Genomic DNA, 13790 nt, shown 5'->3' with positions numbered 1-13790 from the left:
TCAGTTTGTCCCGTATCATTAAGAGTCTCTTTCGGTTTGTTTCCTTCTCTTCTCTTTTCCCCCCATTCCCGTAGGTTTATCTGTTTTGTTTCTTAAATTCCACATATGAGTGAAATCAGATGGTATTTGTCTTTCTCTGCTTGACGTGTTTCACTTAGCACAACACTTTCTAGTTCCATCCACGTTGTTGCACATGGCAAGATTCCATTCTTTTCTGATGGCTGAGAAAGATTTTATTGTGTATGTTTACATCTTCTTTATCCATTCATCAGTCGTTGGAGATATGGACTCTCTCCATAGTTAGCCTATTTTTGATTATGCTGCTATACACATTGGGATGCATGTTCCCTTTCAAACCCGTATTTTTCTATCCTATCAGTGAATACCCAATAGTGCAATTGTGAAATTGTAAGGTAGTTCCATTTTTAGTTTCTTGAGGAACCTCCATAGTGTCCTCCAGAGTGACTGTACCAATTTGCATCCCCACCAAGAGTACAAGAGGATTTTGTTTTCTTCACATCCTTGCCAACACCTATTGCTTCGTGCGTTATTGACTTTAGCCACTCTGACAGGGGTGAGGTGGTATCTCATCGTGGTTTTGATTTCTACTCTCCTGATGACGAGTGATGTCGAGCACTTTTCATGTGTATGTTCGTCATCTAGACTGCATCTTTGGAAAGGTGTCTATTCATGACTTCTGTCCATTTCTTCACTGGATTACTTACAGTTTTGGTGTTGATAAGTTCTTAATAGATTTTGGGTGCGAATCCTTTATCACATATGTAATTTTCTAATATCTTCTCTCATTCCGTAGGCTGCCTCTTAGTTTTGTTGATTGTATCCTTTGCTGTGCAGAAGCTTTATCTTGAGGAAGTCTTTATACTTTGTGTTTCCTTTTGTTTCCCTTTCCTTTGGCCACGTGTCTAGTAGGAAGTTGCTCTGGCCAAGGTCAAGGAGGACCTGTGTTCTCCTCTAGGATTTGGATGGTTTCCTGTCTCACATTTAATTCGTTCATCCATTTTGAATTTAGTTTTCTGTATGGGGTAAGAAAGTGGTCCAGTTTCATTCTTCTGCATGTTGCTGTCTAGTTTCCCCAAACCCTCAACAAAGTCGGGAGAGATGGAACCTAACTCAACATCATAAAGGCCATATATGAAAGACTCATGCTAATATGATCCTCAATCGAGGGCGAAATTGAGAGCCTTTCCCCTAGCGTCAGGAAGAAGACCGCGTTGTTCATTCTCACCATTACTATTTAACACAGTACTGGACGTCTTAATGTCAGCAGTCATACAAAAAAAGGGACAAAAGGGCATACAAATTGGCAAGGAAGAAGTGAAACTTTCACCGTTTGCAACAGATGGTACTCTGCATGAAAAACCGAAAAAAGACCCCAAACAATTGCTAGAACTGATACATAAATTCAGCAGTGTCACAGCATGTAAAATGAACATATAGAAATCTTTGCATTTCTACCCACCAATAATGAAGTAACGGAAAGAGATATCAAGAAAGCTATCCCATGTACAATTGGATCAAAAACCGTGAGATACTTAAGAATGAGCCTAACCAAAAAGATAAAAGATGAGGATGCTGAGAACTATAGAAATCTTATGAAAGAATTGAAGAAGACACCAAGAAATGGGAGAACATCGATGCTCACAGATTGGAAGAACAAACAATGTGAAATACTACACAAAGCAGTCTACACATTCACTGCAACCCCTATCAAAATAACGCCAGCATTTTTCACAGAGCTAGAGCAAATAATTCTAAACTGTGTAGAGAACCAGAAAAGACCCCGAATGGTCAATGTAACCTTGAAAGAAGAAAACCAAAGCTGGAGGCATACAATTCCGGACTTCAAGCTGTATTACAAAGCTGTGATCCACACGACACTATGGTACTGGCACAAAAACAGACACACAGGACAATGGAACAGAGTAGAGAACCCAAGATGGACTCACAATGAGATGGTCAACGAATCCTCGACAAAGCAAGAAATGCCAATTTCTACAAGGCTGAACAGAGACCTAGTGAGCGTATTGCCACACAAAGACTTGTATGAATACATTGAGCTGCTTAATTCGTACTTATGTGTGGAGTTCTTTCCAGAGAATGTTTCGTAAGCCCTGGGAAAGCGATTGGGGTAACTGATGAAACGTCGGCGATGTTCTGCTCTCAAGGCCGTGGAACACAATAGCACTGTGAGATCCAGAGTCCCCTGATCTCCCAGGAACCAGTTAGGGAAGAGGCACACTGTGATTACTTAGCAGTCCTTGAAACTGCACCTCTTCCCTGCACGCTTTCACACAAACACCAGATGTGTGTTTGGTCTATGTCTGCAGGCTCCTTGTGGTTTCTTCCCATGCTTTGACATCCTTTGGTGTTTATCCCTGGTGAACATGAAAGAGACACCATGTGCAGTTGGCTGTTATTTGTGTTTCACTGGCAGAGGAGCCCTGCACATCCACTCAGTCTAAGCGTCTGGGAACTTTTTCTTCAGTGCGCGGCTACACTTTGAAAAACGAGACGCAGCCCAAATGACCGTGAGCATGTGAAAACATACACAAGTTGTGGAATGTGCATGCCAAGAACTAAAACCCGGGAGTGAAAGGGAATAAAGGGGAAACAACATGGAAAATCTCAGAGCATTAGGCGAGTGAAAGCAGCCATAAGCAACACCATTTGCACACCATGTCTCCATTTCTGAATTCAGAGAACAAGAAAGTGTTGTCGAAATCACCCCCCTGATGGCCCTTGCGGCTCTGGTTGGACAAGGGCACCAAGGAACTTCCTGAAAGGATGGAAAAGTCCCAGGTCTTGAGCTCAGTTTGATTAGTTATGAAAATGCAAATTAAACAACACACTTCTGAATAACCAGTGGGTCAGAGGACAACTCAAAAGAGAAACACAAATATATATATATCTTGCCACAGACAACAATCACAAACTTACAAGATGCATCAAAAGCATCTGTTACAGGAAAATTTGTATCGATAAATAACCCTCATTGAGAAGAAAGATCCCAAATACATAGCCTATCTTGACACCTGACAGAACTAGAAAAAGAATGCACTAATCCCAAAGACAGCAGAAGGAAGGAAATAACAAAGATGGGCACGGAAATAAATAAAGACTAGAAAGACAGTAGAGAAGATGGATGGAATTAGCAGCAGGGGTGTTTATTTGTTGGTTGGTGAGTCTTGGAGGGGGTCTGATTACTGTCTCCAGGTTGTGGACTCCAGCAGCTCTAAGACTGGGGGACTTAGGCAACAAGACCCAGGGAACTTGTCACTATGTTGTGCTTTGGGCCCCAAAACCCTGAGCTGCTCTTACCTTTTCCAGCATTCAGGTGTGTCTTCTTCGGTAATGCCCAGAGTTTTCAACTGTACTAAGTTGGAAGAACGGGGAAGGTCTTTCTACTCTGGGGTCTGACAACTATTGTTCTCAGCTCTGTGTTATCAGAACGTTTCCTAAATCTACCGAGTGAAACCTGTATCTCGGACCTTTACAGCGAGGCAAATAGAGGGATAAGCAGATAGACAGCTACAGCGTGCTGCAGGCTCAGAGGCTTTCAGTAAAAATCTACTGGCCAAGGTGATTGAAATCAACAGTGTTTTTATTTTCCCCAGACTTCCGAATACATAAATTTAGGCAACATGTTTTTAAGTAATAGAAAAATAATCATAATTGATGATAATTTTATAATAACTGGAAAACCCAATTATGGTAAACTTTTCAGAAGCTGAAAAAAATGAATGTTGATGATTGACAATGAATATTTTATCAAGTCAAACAGCATCCATATCATGTTTTGGAGAAAGTAGAAAAAGGAACTGATAAAATTATACTCCAATGAATTATTACAAATAAGTTTTGATGATAGGCTATTAATGAAATATAACTTAGAAGGAATTCAGAGAATTTAGCTGCACTGCTTTTTAAAATAATTTTTAGGGGGAATAAAATTGATTCTGAGCTGTCTCGTTTTTGCAAAATAATGTTATTCCTTGGTATATGACATAATTTGTAAAGCACCACTTTCATTCAGGGATAATTTTACATTGAAAAATATCACATTTAATCAGAATTCCTCTTAGACACAAAATGTGATTTAAAAAATCAACCCAAACACATTTTTGTTGCAGAGAAGTATGCTAAGGACATCAAATAAAAACCGTATTAATAAACAAACAAACAAACAAACAATTTTTGTGCCCATATATCAGAGAAGTACATAGAGAAAAATAAGAATATATTTTAAAATGGAATATGTAAGATAGCAAAACACTATTGCATTTAAATAACATCAAATACTTTTTTTAAAAGTGCTACCAGGAACGGAGTGAAAACATCAATATATGCAATATGGAACGTGATATATGAGGTGATTTTAATTTAACAAAGAATATACATAAAGAAATGTAGGGACAGCTCTCAATGTAAAGGGCATTGCCCAGGCCGACTGCAGCAACCGTGGACAGAGGAAGGAGACGGGCTGGTCATGTCTGTGATGGCTCGGGAGTGAATGCAGGGCGAGCTTCCCCACGCAAAACTGTGTGGTTTCAACCCCTGCAGGCACCCGAGGGCAGAGCCCCTGGTTTCTTATCAGCTTGCCCAGCTGTGTGGCAGAAGGGAAGGGGGCTGGGGGGTAAAGTATAAAAGCTTTCAGAAAACCACAAAGTGGAGTCAGACTGGAATACATTCTGCCAATATCTCACGATCTTGATGAATGTAGGCATGAGGTAGGTTTTAATATTGGATGCAATGATTTCCATTTGATTCTTCTTTAAGATTGTTATATATCTTCAAGAACTTGTTAGTTTACATGTAAATCAGAATATGTTTGTTGTTCTCTATAAAAAAATTGGGAGGGGGTTTTAAAAGGATTGCAATGAGCCCATACATCAAATTGGGGATCAATTTTGTTATTTTTTTCTAGTTTCTTGAGATAGGAATTTAAGTCATTTCATAGAGACCTCTCTTCTCCTCTAATGTGCTATAAATACCCTTTCAGGATGCTCTAGCTGCAACCCACACATTTGGATATGTTGTCATTTTATTTTGCATCAGTTTACGAACGATTTGCATTTCTACTGACCTCTTCTTTATGAGCATGGACAGCTTCATATTGTTTAACCTCCTTGTGTTTACAGATTTTCCTACCGTCTTTCTGTTCTTGATTTCCAGGTTGAAACTAACATGGTTAGAGAACCAGAATGTCCTCTGCGTAATTTCCCTCCCTTTACATTTCTTGCAGTTGAATAGCTTAAGGAGTGCACCTGCTGTGATGAGCAGCCGGTGATGGATGGGTGTGTTTGATCACTGTATTGTACACCTGAATAAGATAACACTGTATGTTAATGAACTGGAATTAAAATAAAAACTTAAAAACATTCTTGTGGTTTGTCTTGTGGCCCAGGACATGATTGTGTGTGTGTGTGTGTGTGTGTGTGTGTGTGCGTGCGCGCGTGTGCATGATGGAGGACAGGTTACCTACGCCACTGGGCGATGCTGCTGTGGGCAGATGAGGCCTGGCTCCCTGATGTCAGGTGGGCCCTCACACTGCAGGTAGAGCCAGTAGGGTTCCCGCTGCCATTGGCTGTGGGTCTCCCTAAAATGGCCCTGCGTGGCCTCCCCTTTCTTGGTCCCTTGCCAGAGAGAACATCTGTGCTTTTATTTTTTTCGTTTGCCTTTGCCTTTGCCTGTGGACATTTGCTGATTGCAGGTTGCAGAGCTCTCCACACCCCAGCTGGACTTCATGGTGTTTGATAAAAAAGAGATCCTTGGAAACCCTCTGTGGTGGTGTTCTTCAAGCGCTGAGACCCCTGGCCAATCCATTCGCCATGATTCCTCTTCCAGAACCCTTTTCTGAGTGTTGAGATGTTTCCACGCTTTTTAGTTGTATTTAGAGGGTGGTGCAGAGAAATGTGAAAGTCCACTTTCCCTGAATGTGAATGCATTCAAGATGCTAAGAAATTAATAAAACGCTTGACTAAATTTTAAAACATTTTATAATTTTTAATTTCCCAACAATAGTCTATGAGTTACAATACTTCCAATCCTTTCCAACACTAGGATAGCCAATCTTTTTTTTAAAACACATTCTAATAGTTGGGTAGTTGAATCAAATTGCCTCCATCATCTTTTCTCCACCAAGGTAAAAATTCTATTTTAAGCACATCACATTCGTTATAGTTTTCTGAGTTCCCTCAGAGTACAGTTCTCAAACCTTGAGCCCTTCCTAACTACCAAGGCGGGGTGGGGGCAGGGAGGGAGCTGGTGACGAAAGGCCCAGAATGTGGGGGAGGAGAAAGCATGAGGGATGCAACTAACTCTCTTCCTGCCAAACAAACTGAGGAATTAGCATGGACTAGATAGGACTCTGCAAGCTTTAAATCCCCAGAGATTCCAGGCAGAGTTTTCCTGGTCACATGTTACAAAACAGCCCTGGAACTAATGAGAGAAAATTACAAAGTTGAGTCAGAAAGTTCTCCTGCTCCCTCTGATGCAAGAAGAGAGGAATCCCTTAGGGTCTCCTAACCAGAGCCAAACCTCTAGAGCTGAGGACCCACAAGTGCTAATGATAATCAGACAATATCTCCAAACCGGCGGAAGAAAAGGTTCTTAACCGTTGTGATTCAAGGAGTGGTAGAATCAGATCATGGCACGTGTGGAAAACTCTAGGGCCACAGAAAGCTAAGGCTGGCACCAAATCACTTCCCAGCTGGGGAAACTTAGATCCAGAAGGCACAAGGACTTTGCTAAGGTCACTCAACTAGCAGTGACAAAGTTAAAACCACAGGCTCTTAGACAATGGCTTTTATACTAAGTGGATCTCTGTGTCTTCTGAGCGAAGAGCAAAGCAGGCTTCCCACAGTGTGAAGACCATCATGGAAGAATAGAACCCTAACACTGAATCGGCTTTGGGGCGCTGATAACAGACACAAGGTAGGAAACCCTTGTAGTGATTGGAGGCTGTTTTCCTCATGATTAATTGTCCCTGCACTTTCTCCAAAGTACCATTTCTCTGCGACTCTGGAAAGGGTGTGTATTTCATTCTTCAGTGGATCCATATTGCAAATTACATTTGATACAACTTGATTTGGGGACAACTTCAGACATAGTCAGGGTAGAGTGGGGTATAATATTCTCACGCCCCTAAACACATATACACACATTCAAATATGCCAGGAGTAGAGGGAGATTCTGAAATTCACACTCTACTACTGCTGATTCACCAAGTAGGCGTTTAACTCACAAGTCAGGTAAGATTAAGTAAGGAAGGCTGTCTTGGAATATGTATTACTGATTCCTTGCATTTTCAAAATGTTTCTGAATGAAATGATGGATTGGAACACAACCCCCCTGGCTGTTTAGGAGGGGATATGGCGTATGGTGTGGAATCAGACCGTCCCGCAATTCGTACGTGTCAAAGAGCTTCAATTTTGCCCCATGGGTCCCAGGTACTAAAAACAATCGCTTTGCCAATATTCTCTCCCCTCACCCACTTTGGGGTACTTAGGCAATCTTTTGGTTCCACTGTCTGTCTCATTGCTCTACTGACAGGGTTCCCGTGGAGAGTCTAGAGAATTTGGAGACGTGAGTGTGTACAGTGTTCTACTGAGGCAGGAAATCTTCACAATGGCTCAGTGATAACGGAAGGGCGTATGGCACCTAGCATTTCTGAGAGGGGAGACTGTCTTCTGGAGACAATCCAGAGTTTTCTCAAGGCTCTTTCAGGGCAAAGTGGAACAACAATCTGCAAGAGTGGGTGGGGATCCCAAGGAGTTTCATGCTCAATTTGGATGCTGAGGAGGTTTGCCTAAAAGGCCTCAGAAGGAAGTCCGAGGGTGATTCAGAATACAGCCTTAGGCAGGAAGGCAAAATAATGCTCTAGACTTCTTTTTTGGAGATAATTACTCAATTATGGAAGGTGAGGTGTGGACACAGTGGGGGGAAACATGCAACAGGAAAGGAGAAAGGGTGGAGGGAAAGATGAGTCACATGTCAGGGGAGGCTGAGGAAGAAGGAAGTCATGTCAGGTCAAAGAGGACTAAAGAATCAAGAGATCCCTAAGATAGAGTCCACACTGCTGCACCTTTCATCATAAAAGGTTATAATTATATCATATTTATTTTATTTATATTTCTTTATATGTAAAAATTGTCTAATTATAATTCAGAACATTTTCAAAATAATAGTGATTCAGACCCTTTCCCGACTGCTTCTTCTAACTGTCAGTGACCAGCTGGATTCTGCTGACGGAATGCTTACACTTAGCCTCAACCAAATCTACTTAAGGCTGGAAACACTCGTTGTCTCTAGGCTCAACATTCCGCCCAGTGCTGAATAACAAGGTAAAACAGAAACCGTTTTCGATTCAGCCTCTTTGCGATCACTAACCTATCTGTGCACATGTTGGGAATCATTACCTTCTTCAAATGCTCCATATTAGCGATCGGAGACATACAGCGATCTATGACCATCGACTCTCTACGGAAGGAGAAAACAAAGACAAATGCAACGAATGTACAATTAAATCCAAACAGTTGGCATCTAGCTACAAATATGCCACATTATAGACACAACTCTCTTATTTTTAAAAAGAGGGAAATAATCTCAGCTGCCATACAAATTCCTCAGCTTCTCATCTACGTAGTCAAGGATCGAGCCAATAAACATTAGAATTAATTTGACAAATGGAGAGCTTTCAATGCTAGTTCTTAAATATATTAACATGTGGGTGAGGAAACACAATATAATCCAAAGCTGAGGGAATGTGTCCTATATATGTCAGAGGGGTATGGGATTACATCAAATGCAGAATATCAAAGAAGTTGTAGAATCTCTAGCATTTATGTTTTGAGATACTGGTCTTGGCATCAAAGGAATGGGCAAAATCTCACCTCCACCCGCACCGAGCCTGCATGAAGACTGTTTGTCCGTACGATCCACATACTGTAATGATTCAATATTAATCCAGAGGGTCCTAGAGTATCCGATCTTCCTTCTCCTCAGAGCACAGGGAAGGGAGCATGTTCTTTATTTCTTTTCATATACGGGACCTAAATGTCTCCTCCAAGAAGAGTTCATGACTTTGGGCTTCCTTATGATTATAAGCCATTGTCTACATTTGGTCCCCAATTACTAACAAACCCACTATGAATCTTTACCCATTGGATATTTACAGACAATATTTGTGTGGAAGCTGCTTTGTCAGACCCTGACTCTCTCTGTCTATTAGCTACTTGGTAATGGTTTTATATTCAGAGTCTGATCCAAATCTGGCCGACCTCAGACACCTGAATTTCCTTTATCTAGACATTAATTACAGTATTTTTCCTCTTATGATATTACCAGCCAATAAAGTCTGCTAAAACAATAAGCCACGAGAGTCTTCTGTCACCCACCAAGCGATCAGTAATTGCACCCCTAATAAAGGTATAACAAATGAACTAAAATTAGGAAAACCCGTGACCTACATACACATGGTGTTTTGCCACACAAATTGAAGAATCAATTGGTCATCGTAACTCCCTGATCATCTGTCTTATTCACACCACAACCTTCAAAGAATAACGGAGAGTTGAATATTTACTTGTTGTTTCTTTCACATTTCAGACATGCCACAATGAAGGCCAACCAGACAGTCCTGAAAGAATTCGTTCTTGTGGGCTTCTCCTCGTACCCACACGTGCGGCCGTTCCTCTTCGTGCTCTTTTTTGGCCTCTACCTTCTCACCCTCACAGGTAACCTGGCCATCCTGGGTCTAACTTGGGCGGACAGATCTCTCCACACCCCTATGTACCTCTTCCTCCGTGCCCTCTCTTTCTCCGAGACCTGCTACACGCTGACCATCATCCCCAAGATGCTGGCAGACCTGCTCACTGAGAAGAGAAGCATTTCAGTCCCGGGGTGTGGCTTGCAGATGTATTTCTTCCTGGGACTTGGTGGCACTCACTGCATCATCCTCACGCTGATGGGATACGATCGCTTTCTGGCCATCTGCCACCCTCTCCGATACCCACTGCTGATGACCAATGTGGTGTGTGGGCACCTGGTGGTCTCTGCTTGGGCAGGAGGCTTCCTTATCTCTGTGACAGAGACTGCACTGATATTCAGGGGCTCGTTCTGCAACCCCAACCTCATCCACCATTTCTTCTGCCACATGCAGGCCGTGGTGAGGCTGTCCTGTCTAGACAGCGACCTCACCGAACTCGTTGTAACAATGGTCTCAGTGTCAGCCTTGACGGGCACCTTTCTGCTCATTATCATCACTTACGTTTTCATTCTGTCCACTGTCTTCAGGATCCCTTCAGCCGAGGGCAAGCAGAAGGCCTTTTCTACCTGCGCCTCTCATCTCACTGTGGTCATCGTCCACTTTGGCTTCGCGGCTATTGTCTATCTGAAGCCAGAAGGCTCGGGAGGAGATGACACACTCATCGCTGTCCCTTACACCGTCATCACCCCTTTCCTCAGCCCCCTCATTTTCAGCCTCAGGAATAGAGACATGAAGAATGCGTTCAGAAAGCTGATGGCAAAGAGGAGTTTCTGGAATATGTAATCCCGGATTGTAGGTGCATGGCTGTCTGTTCCCTGATGTCAGCAGGCATTTATCGTGTGACATCAGGAGAAGTCTTTGCCATTGGCCTTTTACCAGAGGTTGGCACATGGGAAACCAGAGACAGTCTGGGAGCTAACCCATCACAAACACTTACTTACTTGTTAAGAAAGTTGTTCAATTACTTCTACTTCTCCTGGCTGTTCCTCAAGATGGTACCCTTCTACCAGTCGGCCACTGGGCATCCTGCACCATTAATGGGCATTGGAGGAACAAGATTGTGGAAGGCAAATACAACCCCTGTGGCCACAACACTAAGAGATGCTTAAAAATATCTAAAGATACAGGGACAACTGGGTGGCTTAGTTGGTTTAGCAACCCACTCTTGGTTTCAGCTCAGGTCATGATGTCATGATTCATGAGTTCGTGCCCAGCATCGGGCTCCATGCTGACATTTCAGAGCCTGCTTGGGATTACCTCCCCCTCCCTCTCTTCCCCTGTCCCCCTCACTATGTATCCCTTTCTCTCTCAAATAAATAAACATTTGAAAAATACCTAAAGATATAACGGTTAAGGAATTTTTTTAAGCAATGTTGTAAGGCACTGGGCTGTGGCTCCCAGGAGGTAAACCTTTTCTCTGGTCACACCCACATAAAAGATGAGACAATGTTGTGAGTGATTTCATGATCATGGCTTTGAGAACTTACACAAAGTGGGAAAATTCCTAGAGATCACATATTAAAGCCCACCTGGGGAAACCAGCTGTCTAATTCTCAAGAAAGAGAATTTTAATTAATACATTCTACATTAACAACGGACAAACAAACAAACGAACCTCTGGAAACTTTAAGCTTCACCAGGAGATTCTGCCAAAATTTTAAAGTCGTTGTTACGCCAAATGTACCCAAAACCTTCCCTGGCACAGAAGAGAAAACACCCCCAACTCAGGTTTTGGGCCAATACCATTTAGAAACTGGATTTGGAAATCACACTCAGGAGCATAGACGCAGAACTCGTAAGTAAAACTCAAGGTGGATTCAGTCTAGAAATGCAAGTTTGGCACATTTGAAATAGAGCTGTAGAATTAATCATGTTACCCAAATAAAGGATATTAATCGTGTAATTACTTAATTGATGAAGAATATTATGGGATAAAATGCAATACCCGTTCAGGGAATGAATAAAAACTTTAGCATAATAGGAATCAAAAGAAATTTCCTGCGGCGCCTAAGTGGCTTAGTCGTTTCAGTGTCCAGCTCTTGATTTCGGCTCAGGTCATGGGCTCGAGGTTCGAGGGTTCCAGCCCTGTGTCAGGCTCCGTGCTGACCGTGCAGAGCCTGCATGGGTGTCTCTCTCTCCCTGTCTCTCTGCCCCTCCGCTTCTCACTCACTACATTTCACTCGCAAATAAATAGTTAAACATAAAAAAAGAGAAAGATCCTTACACTAATCAGGCTCTCAAACTTCTTTTTGTATCTGAGTGCAGTTGTCCCACTATGTTATGTTGGTTTCGGGAGCAGAGCGTTGGGATTCCACAACCAAACTTCTCACTTCGTTGTGAAACATTTAAACGCATCCCTGCTCACTCGCGAATAAGACAAGAAGGATTCTCCCATTGTGTCTTTGCCATCTTATTCTAGACAGTTCAGTGAAAAAGAAGCAAAAGACAGAAGGATTATACAAGAAGAACAGCAGTCATTTCTCACGAATTATAAAGTTTTCTACGTTGGAAAATCCATAACTAATTTGCAGATCAATCATTAGAATGAACCTTCAATAGGGGACGGAGGCCTCGGTACATGAGCAAATAAACTGCATCCCCATAAATTAGCAACAGTCGGAATCTGGTTTTCAAAGAACATATCACAAAGCCCCTCGCTGCTCTTACCCTTCGGCAGCGTTCAGCTGCTCATACCCTTTGGAATGTCTTGTCTGTAATGCCCAGACTTTTCGGTGGCACTAAGTGGGACAAATGGGGAAGGGCTTTCTGCTCTGGGGTCTGACAACTATTGCCGTCAGCTCTGTGTTATCACAATGTTTCCTAAATCTACCGAGTGAAACCTGTATCTCGGACCTTTTCACATCTAGGCAAAGAGAGGGATAAACAGATAGACGGCTACAGAGTGCTGCAGGCTCACAGACTTTCAGTAAAAATCTACTGACCAAGGTAATAGAAATCCGCAGTGTTGTTATTTTCCCCAGACTTCTGAATACATAAAGTCAGGCAGCGTGTTTGTAATGAATAGATAAACAATCATAACCTGATAATCATTGTATAATAACTAGAAAACCCTATGATGTTAAACTTTTCAGAAACTGAAAAAAACGAATGTTACTGATCAATGAATATTTATTCAAGTCAGATAGAATACACATCATTGTTTTGGAGGAAGTAGAAAAAGGAACTGATAAAATCATACTTCGATAAATTATTAAAAATAACTTTTGATGATAGATCATTTGGCTATTAAAGAAATATAACTTAGAAGGAATTCAGAGAAGTGAGCAGCTCTGCTTTTCTTAAAAAAATTTTTTGGACTAAATTGATCCTGAGCTGTCTCATTTCCCGCTCCCCTCCCCCAAAAAAGTCATTCACTGATATATAAGGTAATTTATAAAGCACCACTTTCATTCAGGGATAATTCTACATTGAATCAGATTTCCTCTTGGACAAAAAACATGTTAAAACCATTTTAAAAAATCAACGAATAAACGTTTTTGTTGCAGAGAAGTATGCTAAGGAGATCAATCAAAGACGTATAAATAAACAAACAAATAAATAAATAAATAGCTTTTGTGCACATATATCAGAGAAGGTCACAGAGAAACCTAAGAGTATATTTTAAAAAGGAAGATGTAAGAGAGCAAAACAGTGTTGCATCTAAATTTCATTGAATATTTTTGATATAACCCTGTATGTTAATGAACTAGAATTAAAATAAAATCTTAACAAGAATTGTTGTGGTTTGTCTTGACGCTCCGAATATGATTTTTCTTAGTGTGAGTTTTCGGGGAGGTTACCTATGCCCCTAGGCCCAGCTGGTGATGCTGTTGTGGGCAGATGAGGCCTGGCTGCCTGGGGTGAGGTGGGGGCTGACGCGGCAGGTACAGCCAATAGGGTCCCCGCTGCCGACGGCTGTGGGTCTCCCTACTAAGTCCGTGTTGCGATAACATCTGTACTTTTAGTTATTTATTTTTTTATTTTCCTTCCTTTTACGTTTGCC

General features: G+C 41.8%; 1 protein-coding gene across 1 annotated transcript; it reads left to right on the top strand.

The window, feature by feature from the left end:
* Positions 1-9637: 9637 nt before the first annotated feature.
* Positions 9638-10570, top strand: LOC109257189 (olfactory receptor 10X1-like). Its single transcript, XM_019433152.2, has one exon. It carries the CDS (start codon positions 9638-9640, stop codon positions 10568-10570), a length of 933 nt encoding a protein of 310 aa, XP_019288697.2.
* The last annotated feature ends 3220 nt before the right edge of the window (positions 10571-13790 follow it).

Source organism: Panthera pardus, unplaced genomic scaffold (assembly GCF_024362965.1).
Source record: "Panthera pardus isolate Hobbes unplaced genomic scaffold, ASM2436296v1 HiC_scaffold_21, whole genome shotgun sequence".
NCBI classification, from domain to species: Eukaryota; Metazoa; Chordata; class Mammalia; order Carnivora; family Felidae; genus Panthera; species Panthera pardus.
Note: the sequence above shows the minus strand (reverse complement) of the source record. Positions and strands in the feature narration are given on the sequence as shown.